The following is an 11,881-nucleotide window of genomic DNA, read 5'->3' on the forward strand; positions in this document are numbered from 1 at the left end:
AACCATAGTATACAGCGTAAGGCTATGTTCACACAACGTAAGTTCCGTGGCAATCACGGCCGTTTTTGCAACAGCCATGATTAGTGCTGTGCTTATGTTGTGCTGCAGGCTGAGGGAATCCTGGCCGGAGAGTATACACTTAGTCTACACTCCGGCCGGAATCCCTAGCGGCACCATAGAAAACTGAAACGCCAGTTTTCTGCGGCCGCAGAAGACCCTGTCAGTGCACACTATGAAGCAAGCGGCTCCAGCCGTACGCTCCATAGCCTGCAGTGGGGAGTTCTGATGCGGGCGCGCACAGATGCGCTCGCATCAGAAGTCTGCCGTGCAAAAGATCATCCGGCCGGTACTGTAGTGCCGTTCTGTGACCCGGACGGTCTTATGCAGCGTGTGAACATAGCCTAACAGTGTAAAATGTGTATATAACTTACTCAGCTATTACAGCAGCAACACAAATGTTCCGTCCATCTTCACTCTAGAGGTTGAAACCTTTGTCTGAAAATTTTAAAAAATATTAAAATGAGAAAACTTGATTAGAATCCAGCAAATGTAATCCCTCCAGCTGATAGGGAATCTTCAGCCCTCCAGCTGTGGCAAAACTACAATTCCCACCATGCCTGGACAGCCAACACTAAAGGAGGGCCGCAGGTTTCCTATCCCTGTCTTAAAGGGATTGTCTTATAAGAAAAAACAGTTTTAAGAATGAAGTCGTTGATGCAATCAATTGATCGGTGGGATAGTGTAATCTCCAGTGATTGGCTGTTATCTCTGTGGGGGAAGGTTCTTGTGGCTGCTCAGTTCTTCAACAGTGGCCTCTTCAGGAGAAATGTGGTATTACATATTAACCATTCAAAGGAATGTGCATGGACTTACTGAGTCCCTCTCAGTCTTTCTTTGCAGTGGGCTTCTTCTCTGCGTTCTACTCCATGACGTTCTCATAGGTTAAGTGGTGGGATAAATTACCAATATTTTTTTCCTTTATAAGGAGAGCTCCCGCTTGGGTTGACCTGACCTTGGTTCCCAAATTGTAAGAATTAAAGAAATGTTCCACCTCTCTATGGGCAATGTCAGCCAAAGGGTCACCGGGCTTCTTTATACTATAAGGGATAGGGCAGACAAGCACTGCGGAAATATGTTACAACCTTAACTTAAACGGCGCCATCCTGATCCCTATAGAGTCCCTATTTTTCCATTTTTGGGAGCTTACTATATATCTTACTATGTACCTTCCCTGTGTCAGATTATATCTTCTCTATGTCAGACTCTCTCATTACTGTAACATTGGGGAAACAGTCATAAGGACCTACCAGGAAGCAATCATTATAACCATGAAATAAACTACAACACTATGACACAACTAGTAAAATGATCCCAGATTTGATGTACACATGCGTATTATGTATCATGTATAATTGCCACATGTTGTCCCAGTTTATATTTTTAAGTCTGTACTAAAATGCAGGCTAAGGCTATGTTCCCACACAGTATTTTTGCTCAGCAGTTTGGTCAGAATTTTTCAACCAAAACCCGGAGTGGACTAAAAACACAGAAAGGCTATGTTCTCACTGTTAAAATTTAGTGCATGGCCGTCATTTAACAGCAAATAACGGCCGTTGTAAAATAACTAATTATTTGCCATTAAATGACGGCCATCTACACTGAGGACGACCGACTCGGCGAGGAAGAGCGACTGGGCGAGGAAGAGCGACTGGGCGAGGAAGAGCGACTGGGCGAGGAAGAGCGACTGGGCGAGGAAGAGCGACTGGGCGAGGAAGACCGACTGGGCGAGGAAGACCGACTGGGTGAGGAAGACCGCCTGCGCGAGGAAGACCTCCTGGGTGAGGAAGACCGACTGGGGCTATTCTGCCATGAGGACACTTGAGATGTGGCCTCAGGCGGTGCCCCCTGCTGGTGAGTTAAGGTCTACTCGGCCACTGGTTGCTGCATCTAGCTCTTTCACATAAGGAGAACACACAGTTATATAATGCAGCACTATTATTGTCAGAATGAGGAGCCACTGGCTCCCTACCCTGCCAATAACTCTTGTGGCCGCAAGCAGCTTTCTGCCAAAGGAGTCCTAACAATCAAAGGGATGCCTACATGGGGAGGGGTCTGCCTATAGGGGGAGATATCTACATGGGAAGGGGGCTGCCTACATGGGGAGAAGGCTGCCTATAGGGGGAGATGTCTACATGGGGAGGGGGCTGCCTATAGGGGGAGATGTCTACATGGGGAGGGGTCTGCCTATAGGGGGAGATGTCTACATGGGGAGGGGTCTGCCTATAGGGGGGGGAGTTTACATGGGGAGGGGTCTGCCTACATGGAGGAGGGAAGGTTGTTTGCCTATGTGGCAGGGAGGCTGTCTTCATGGGAGATGCTTACATGGAGGGGTGTGTGTGTCAACAGAGGGTTTACCTGCAGCAGGGATACCTCAATGGGGGGGGGGGGTCTACATGGGGAGGGGTCTGCCTATAGGGGGTGATGCCTACATGGAGGGTGGTGTCAACAGAGGGTTTACCTTCAGTGGGAAGGCTGCCTACAGGGGGATTCAACTAACACAGGGACTATCAACATTGGGTATATTGTTTAGCTAGAGGGGGGGGCAATAATCTATAGGGGGGTTGGTTGCTATACAGGGGATACTATCTGCACAGAGAGGTCTAACCACTATGTGGGGGCACAGAGGGAACCTAACTACTGTATGGAGAAAGGGGCCTAAAATGTTTCTCTGGCAGATTCTGAAGAGAAGAGTCATGGCCTAGAATGGAAAAGAAACAGAAGAGTGAGCAAAGAGATGTCAACTGTGGTCACTGCTTCAAATACCAGCCTATATGTGCATCTCTTTAAAAAAATTAATACTTGAGGACAAGGCAGGGGGTTTATTACTGCTTGGGGGCACAGGAGGGGGTTATTACTGCTTGGGGGCACAGGATGGGGTATTACTGCTTGGGGCACAGGAGGGGGTATTACTGCTTGGGGGCACAGGAGGGGGTTATTACTGCTTGGGGCACAGGAGGGGGTTATTACTGCTTGGGGCGCAGGAGGGGGTTATTACTGCTTAGGAGCACAGGAGGGGGTTATAACTGCTTGGGGGCACAGGAGGGGGTATTACTGCTTGGGGGCACAGGAGGGGGTATTACTGCTTGGGGGCACAGGAGGGGGTATTACTGCTTGGGGGCACAGGAGGGGGTATTACTGCTTGGGGGCACAGGAGGGGGTATTACTGCTTGGGGGCACAGGAGGGGGTTATTACTGCTTGGGGGCACAGGAGGGGTATTACTGCTTGGGGGCACAGGAGGGGTATTACTTCTTGGGGCACAGGAGGGGGTATTACTGCTTGGGGGCACAGGAGGGGGTTATAACTGCTTGGGGGCACAGGAGGGGTATTACTTCTTGGGGGCACAGGAGGTGGTATTACTGCTTGGGGGCACAGGAGGGGGTTATAACTGCTTGGGGGCACAGGAGGGGTATTACTTCTTGGGGGCACAGGAGGTGGTATTACTGCTTGGGGGCACAGGAGGGGTATTACTTCTTGGGGCTACTTCTTGGGGCACAGGAGGGGGTATTACTGCTTGGGGGCACAGGAGGGGGTTATTACTGCTTGGGGGCACAGGAGGGGTATTACTTCTTGGGGGCACAGGAGGTGGTATTACTGCTTGGGGGCACAGGAGGGGGTTATTACTGCTTGGGGGCACAGGAGGGGTATTACTTCTTGGGGGCACAGGAGGTGGTATTACTGCTTGGGGGCACAGGAGGGGTATTACTTCTTGGGGCACAGGAGGGGGTATTACTGCTTGGGGGCACAGGAGGGGGTTATAACTGCTTGGGGGCACAGGAGGGGTATTACTTCTTGGGGGCACAGGAGGGGTATTACTTCTTGGGGGCAGAGGAGGGGTATTACTTCTGACTGACTGCAGAGTGTAGACCTCCTCCTCACATCTCCATCACTGACTGCAGAGTGTAGACCTCCTCCTCACATCTCCATCACTGACTGCAGAGTGTAGACCTCCTCCTCACATCTCCATCACTGACTGCAGAGTGTAGACCTCCTCCTCACATCTCCATTCTACATCACTGACTGCAGAGTGTAGACCTCCTCCTCACATCTCCATTCTATATAACTGACTGCAGAGTGCAGACCTCCTCCTCACATCTCCATTCTATATAACTGACTGCAGAGTGCAGACCTCCTCCTCACATCTCCATTCTATATAACTGACTGCAGAGTGCAGACCTCCTCCTCACATCTCCATTCTATATAACTGACTGCAGAGTGTAGACCTCCTCCTCACATCTCCATCACTGACTGCAGAGTGTAGACCTCCTCCCTCCTCCTTCACACTGATCGGCTCCTCTGTGCTGCCAGGAGACCCCGGGAAACCAGCTGACCGGCCATAGCTCCGCCCACACAGGAAGCCAGTCGCATGGGCATGACGTCATCACAGGTCGCTTAGCCCGCTTGGATACAGCAGCTGCGGTTGTATCGCCCGGTGCGCGGAGATGGCGAGTCTGTGGATGGGAGACGTGAGTGACCCGGGAGATGAGGGCTCAGTCTGCGGTCATCACGTTGTGTCAGCTCAGCCCTTCCAGGAACTACAACTCCCAGCGTGGCCTGCAGGGATTGTACTATATGTGGGGGTGCACATGGTTCAGGGCATGCTGGGAGTTGTAGTGTATGATGGGGTGCACATGGTTCAGGGCATGCTGGGAGTTGTAGTGTATGATGGGGTGCACATGGTTCAGGGCATGCTGGGAGTTGTAGTGTATGTGGGGGTGCACAAGGTTCAGGGCATGCTGGGAGTTGTAGTAAATGATGGGGTGCACATGGTTCAGGGCATGCTGGGAGTTGTAGTGTATGTGGGGGTGCACATGGTTCAGGGCATGCTGGGAGTTGTAGTGTATAATGGGGTGCACATGGTTCAGGGCATGCTGGGAGTTGTAGTGTATAATGGGGTGCACATGGTTCAGGGCATGCTGGGAGTTGTAGTGTATAATGGGGTGCACATGGTTCAGGGCATGCTGGGAGTTGTAGTAAATGATGGGGTGCACATGGTTCAGGGCATGCTGGGAGTTGTAGTGTATGTGAGGGTGCACATGGTTCAGGGCATGCTGGGAGTTGTAGTGTATGTGGGGGTGCACATGGTTCAGGGCATGCTGGGAGTTGTAGTGTATAATGGGGTGCACATGGTTCAGGGCATGCTGGGAGTTGTAGTGTATGTGGGGGTGCACATGGTTCAGGGCATGCTGGGAGTTGTAGTGTATAATGGGGTGCACATGGTTCAGGGCATGCTGGGAGTTGTAGTGTATGATGGGGTGCACAAGGTTCAGGGCATGCTGGGAGTTGTAGTGTCACATTAGATAGAGCACAAGGCTCAGGGCATGCTGGTAGTTGTAGTGTCACATTAGGTAGTGCACAAGGCTCAGTGCATGCTGGGAGTTGTAGTGTTGTGGCGGCTGGAGACAACCAGATATGTGACAGCTGGGAGTTGTAGAGCGGCAGAGGACCCAGGCCGGGGTATGGTCCTGCTGGTCTGATCACATGACACAGCCGCCCGCCTCCTATTGGTCAGTGAGGAGGTCGCACAGCAGAGACCTGTATACAGCAGACGCAGAGGTATCCTGCACCGCCCGGTTATTATATCCCGGTGTGTAATAATCCGATTCCTCTCTCTCCTCTGACAGATCGATGAGAACATGAATGAGGGATCTATCTCACAGGCCTTCCAGGCTATGGGGGAGTCCGTCCTCAGCGTCAAGATCATCCGCAACCGCTTCACGGGGTAAGGTCATGTGACCCGCGTCCACAGGACATGCAGCGCACCCTCCGGAGGAGCACCGGCCGCATCCTTCTATTATAGTTAGATGATAATGACACTTATACATCAGCTTTGTATACCTTGTTATGCATCGTCCCCCGCCGTTTTGTGTAAACAGCTCTGGTGCTGAGCAACGCGTCTCCATGGTTACAGACTACAAACAATCCCTTTGTGGTCTGAGGGAGCTGCAGAGTGTAACAGGATGGAGGGGAGGATGAGTGTGGGATCTGACTGCACAGGGTTTGTTGGTGGTCTGTAACCATGGAGACATAGAAGTCTCACAGCTGCTGTATACACTGTAAGGTTATAGGTTTATGGCAGAGACTGTTCAGCGTTCCCAGCAGCTGCAGAAGTTGTCGCCCTAGAGAGTCCTGGCTAATATATATATATATATATATATATATATATATATATATATATATATATATATATATGACAGCCATAGGCCATAGGCTGTATCCATGTTTTCTTGGCAGCCCCAGGGTGACATCCAACTTCTGCAGCTGCCGGGAGTCAAATCCCGAAACGCTGAACGTTGCTGTCAGTTTGGCATCTGTAGCCTGTGACCATGGAGACGTATAAGGCTTTATCATATACAGTCATGTGACTTTGTGTCTCGCTCCTCTCCTCCAGCGCGCTCTCCGGTTACTGTTTCGTAGAATTTCCCAGCCAAGCCTCCGCCTCCAGGTGTCTGGCGAACGTCAACGGAAAACTGGTGCCCGGAGCCAACCCGGTGAGTACGAGCCGCGCCCGGGGCAGAGGACTATGGGGGAGATTTATCAGACATGGTGTAAAGTGAAACTGGCTCAGTCTCCCCTAGCAACCAATCAGATTCCACCTTTCATTCCTCACAGACTCTTTGGAAAATGAAAGGTGGAATCCGATTGGTTGCTAGGGGCGACTGAGCCAGTCTCACTTTACACCATGTTAATTAATCTCCTCCTTAGTTCTTACTGGTCAGCGGCCATAAGTCACTCCGTGTCCCAGTAGATGAGTGTGTATCCGCTTTGTGTGACGCTTCCCTTAAAGGGAACCAGTCACTAAGATTCAGTGTTGTGAGGTGAAATATTAATATAAAGCATTCTGCAGTGTTCCCTGCCGTATACACTGATCGTTTGCTGTTGTCTTATTCTTCCCGAATACAAAGTTTTATTCCTCCACACGCTGCATGCAAATCAGTGCTAACTAGTCATGTGGGCGGCGTCTCTCCCTGAATTAGTCACACCTCCCAGGCTGTAGCCACTCCCCTCTGCGATGTAGTCCCGCCTCTCTGGGCATCCTCTGAATGATGTAGCAGGCTCTGGGCCTGTGAGTCACATGGGATTACATCACAAAGGGGAGTGGCTACAGCCCGGGTGCCATGACTGGTTAGCGCTGATTTACATACAGCGTGTGGAGGAATAAAACTTTGTTTTCAGGAAGATCGAGACGACGGCAAATGATCAGGTTATATGGTAGGGAACGCTGCAGAATACTTTATTATAATTATATTTTACTTTACAACATTGAACTGCGTGATGGGTTCCCTTTAACCCCTTAAACACCCATGATGCACCCTTATGTTATCGCTCGTGGCTGCTAGTAGCCGGTGTGTGGGCTGATTGCAGCACTTCGCCAATTGACCAATTAAATGCCGCTGTCGAAACTAACAGTGGCATTAAAATACATTAAAAACCCCTTACGTGGTGGTCTAGTAGACGGATGCTCATCCCGGCTTGGCAATCCATTACTATGGGCTCCAGCAGCCAATAGTGTTCGAGCACTGATCTCAGAGATCAATTCAGTACATCTTTACTGCATTGATCTCTGAGAGATCAGTGTATTGTTGATAGAAGAACCCCCAGGGGGGCTACAAATTACTGTTAAAAAAAAAAAAAAAAAGTTTTTAAATTAATAAAAAAAAAAACACAACATACCATAACTTTAAATCACGCCCCTTTTCCCATTTTATAAATAAATAAAAAAATAACGTATTTGTTATCGCTGTGTGCGTTATCGCCCAAACTACTAAAAATCCCATTCCTGATTTTGCACTGTAAATGGCGTAAGTGCCAAGTAGCAGATTTTGTCGCATCAAATCCGGAAAAATTGGAATAAAAGTGATCAAAAAGCCAAGTACCGATAGAAAGTACAAAACATGGAGCAAGAAGTGACGCCGCACACAGCCCCATAGACCAAAGGGGAAAAGCACCAGAAGGCTGTCTAGTTATTGTTTTGTTTTTTTGAAGGGTTTTAATTTTTTAAAAACAGTCAGATAACATAAAAGTTCTACAACGCGTCAGTTTTACCGCAGGACGAATTACATGAACATGAAACCCTTAAATGGGGGGGGGGGGGCTTTTTTTTATTTAAAATTTTCCAGTTTTGCAGCATACTTTATGGAAAAGTTAAGTCTGTGACAGAAAGTGAGGGCCCATGTGGGTCTGTAGGGGACAGATACAAGCCCTATAGCCTTTTAAACACCAGGAGGAAAAAAAATGAAAGTTGGCCTGGCCCTAAGGGGTTAAAGAGGTCGCCCCAATATTAGATGATAGGGAATGACTGATCACCCCCTGGGGTCCCCGCTCCTCAGATCAGTTGTATCCCCCGTCCTGTGGAGAAGAGAGAACCCCCCCTGTGTAGATGCTTCTGTCTCCTTCTTACAATGACTCACTCTAGTTATTATATATTCCTGGCAAAGTTGGGTGACAACCAAGATGGCTGCCGTTACAGCTCAGACTTTTTTTTCCCTCTTTCTTTGCAGCCTAAGAGATTCAAGCTGAAGCACGCGCTTTATACCAAGCCGCCAGACCCCAGGTAAGCGCTCCCGGGGGGTGTCCTGTCACATGGTGGGGGGCATATACTGACCTCCTTAAAGGGGACACCCTTCACAATTGCCTCTCACTGGATTTGCAGCCCTGCGCACTATGATCATTTCTCTAATGATCACTGGGCTGCGATGGGTTAAGGGGGGGGGGGGGCATTTACATACACTCAGCAGGAGGAAAATTCAAGCTATTCAAACTGACAGTGCCGGGAATCGCAGCAGCGTTAAACCCACTGCCATGTGTGACCCCCCCCCCCCTGCATCACAGCTAATGTAAGTGAATGGAGCTGCAAGGAGAATCCCATCCAGGATTCAGTCCAGTCCTGGCAGCGCAGCCTCATTCACTTACATAACAATTCCGGAGCCCGGCGCGGTGGTCACTGGCCGCCTGACCCATGTGAGTGACAGGGGCAGCCAGTGCGTTCATAGAAGGAGGCATCTTCTAGAGCACAGATGTCAGACTCAGGCCCTCCAGAACTACAAGTCCCATCATGCCTGGGGAAACAAAGCTAAATCTTGGGCGTCCAGGCATGATGGGAATAGTAGTTTTACATCTGGAAGGCCATGAGTTTGACACCTGTGCTCTAGAGTAAGCTGTTTTTTGCAGGGGCTCTTGGGACATAAAGTCGGGGGGCCCCCCGATCTCTCTGTCCCGGGGATGATACATGTGGGTGAGGTAACACATCTGAGAGCCCCCACCTGTGTATAACGTTACAGCCCATTGACACTCAGTTCCATTATATGATCAGGTTTATATGAGGTGGATTCTCAGCTCTGTGCATGCAGCAGCCGGCAGTGTATAGTTGTAATACCCCACACAACCTGAGGATGGGGTGGCGCTGTTTTGGGTGGCGTATTACAGGTGTATTCTCTGCTTTACCTTCAGCCCTCCGGCCAGGAACGCGACAACGGAATATGTGCAGGCCTTCAACTACTACACCCAGCAGTTCCAGCAGATGTTCTCCAACTGGAAGTACGACCAGAAGAATAACAGCTATACTTACCAGCAGTACGGCTACACCCCTAATAGCTGGCCGGTGAGTCAGTCCTGCATGCACAGCTGCCTTCTGTTACAGTGTGTCAGTGCAGGCAATGCTCTGTGAGCTGTGTACACAGCTGCCTTCTGTTACAGTGTGTCAGGGCAGGCAATGCTCTGTGAGCTGTGTACACAGCTGCCTTCTGTTACAGTGTGTCAGGGCAGGCAATGCTCTGTGAGCGGTGTACACAGCTGCCTTCTGTTACAGTGTGTCAGGGCAGGCAATGCTCTGTGAGCTGTGTACACAGCTGTCTTCTGTTACAGTGTGTCAGTGCAGGCAATGCTCTGAGTGTTATAAAGTCACTTTCTCTTCTCTTTTAGGCTCCGGAGGAGTTTGTGGAGGAAGCAGTGGAAGGTAATGCTGTGATACCGTTACTGCTGCATGATGGGGGTGGTTGTGCACCAGATGGGGCGTCCCTTTAAATTCAGGCATCCATAAGATGTACTGCAGGGCATGCTGGGTGTTGTAGTGTCACCATACAGAGATTCTGTGCCTACCATAGTCTCCTCCCAACTCCCAGCATGTCCTGACCCCTCCGCACGGTCTCGTTCATTCCTGTTCTTCTGTTCATTTCCAGACCCCGACCCCGAGGTGGACGTGGCGGAGGCCAACAAACAGTTCATGGAGCAGAGCGAGGAGCTGTACGACGCCCTGATGAGCTGCCACTGGCAGCCGCTGGACACCGTCACCTCCAAAGTACCCTACTGATGTGTCACCCCCCCCCTCTCCTGAGGAGACTCGCAGCCACAACGTCTGCAGTGTAGACCACCCTATACTTCTGCAGGTGCCATGGATGATGGCTTCCTCTGCAGAGGAACATGAGAAGCATCAGGAAGATCAGGATGGACATGGCCATAGATCCTGCCCTGATTGGAGAATGATTGACTCTGTACTATGTACATTGTGGGAGGATCCAAAACCTAAAGGGGTCCCCCAGTCTGCTGTAAATAAAACTTTCTAATATACCTTGTCTTTCTCTATATACATGAATATTTTTTTATATTAATGAGTGACACTACCCTTCTTCTGCCACTAGTTTTTGTGTTGGGAACTGCAGGTCTGCACAAGCCCTGGTCCCAGCACAGTTACATATGACTAGAGCTTCTGTGTGCAAATACTGAGCCTCCCTGATGTCTATATAATATACCACTACATGTTACTGTTAGAATAGACATTACACTGGGGGAAGCTGTCTGTGCCTCTAGTGATGCAGCCTCCCCTGATCTCTATATATTACATGTTACCATTAGAATAGACAGCTGTCTGTGTCACTAGTGCGGCAGCCTACCCTGATATCTATATAATACATGTTACCATTAGAATAGACATTACACTGGGGTGAGCTGTCTGTGTCACTAGTGCTGCAGCCTCCCCTGATGTCTAATACATGTTAACATTAGAATAGACTACACTGGGGGGAGCTGTCTGTGTCACTAGTGCTGCAGCCTCCCCTGATGTCTATATAATACATGTTACCATTAGAATAGACATTACACTGGGGGGAGCTGTCTGTGTCACTAGTGCTGCAGCCTCCCCTGATATCTATATATTACATGTCACCATTAGAATATACATTACACTGGGGGGAGCTGCCTGTCACTAGTGCTGTAGCTCTGGTACAATGTAGCAGAGTTAGTGGGGATCCATGACTATCACTGCTTGCTTTCACATATGCTGCCAGGCCTGTAGCACTAGTGACACAGACCGCTTCCCCTAGTGTTAGGTCTATTCTATGGTAACATATTCTATAGACATCAATAGAGGCTGCAGCACTAGTGACACAGACAGCTTCCCCCAGTGTAATGTCTATTCTAATGGTAACATGTATTATATAGACATCAGGGGAGGCTGCAGCACTAGTGACACAGACCGCTTCCCCTGTGTAATGTCTATTCTAATGGTAACATGTATTATATAGACATCAGGGGAGGCTGCAGCACCAGTGACAGACCGCTTCCCCCTGTGTAATGTCTATTCTAATGGTAACATGTATTATATAGACATCAGGGGAGGCTGCAGCACTAGTGACACAGACAGCTCTCCCCAGTGTAATGTCTATATAAAACATGTTACCATTAGAATAAATATTACATGTGTCACTAGTGCGGCAGCTTCCCCTGATGTCTATATAATACACGTTACCATTAGAATTGACATCAGGGGAGGTTTCAGCACTAGTGACACAGACAGCTCTCCCCAGTGTAATGTCTATATAAAACATG

General features: G+C 49.4%; 1 protein-coding gene across 1 annotated transcript; it reads left to right on the forward strand.

Annotated features, from left to right (window-relative positions):
- Nucleotides 1-4,409: 4,409 nt before the first annotated feature.
- Nucleotides 4,410-10,370, forward strand: TRNAU1AP (tRNA selenocysteine 1 associated protein 1). Its single transcript, XM_069948192.1, has 7 exons — nucleotides 4,410-4,524; nucleotides 5,683-5,780; nucleotides 6,450-6,549; nucleotides 8,560-8,612; nucleotides 9,509-9,659; nucleotides 9,980-10,013; nucleotides 10,237-10,370. The coding sequence occupies exons 1-7, from the start codon at nucleotides 4,501-4,503 to the stop codon at nucleotides 10,365-10,367; spliced, it is 591 nt and encodes a 196-aa protein (XP_069804293.1). The 5' UTR covers nucleotides 4,410-4,500; the 3' UTR covers nucleotides 10,368-10,370.
- The last annotated feature ends 1,511 nt before the right edge of the window (nucleotides 10,371-11,881 follow it).

This window comes from Dendropsophus ebraccatus, chromosome 12, assembly GCF_027789765.1.
Source record: "Dendropsophus ebraccatus isolate aDenEbr1 chromosome 12, aDenEbr1.pat, whole genome shotgun sequence".
Lineage (NCBI taxonomy): Eukaryota > Metazoa > Chordata > Amphibia > Anura > Hylidae > Dendropsophus > Dendropsophus ebraccatus.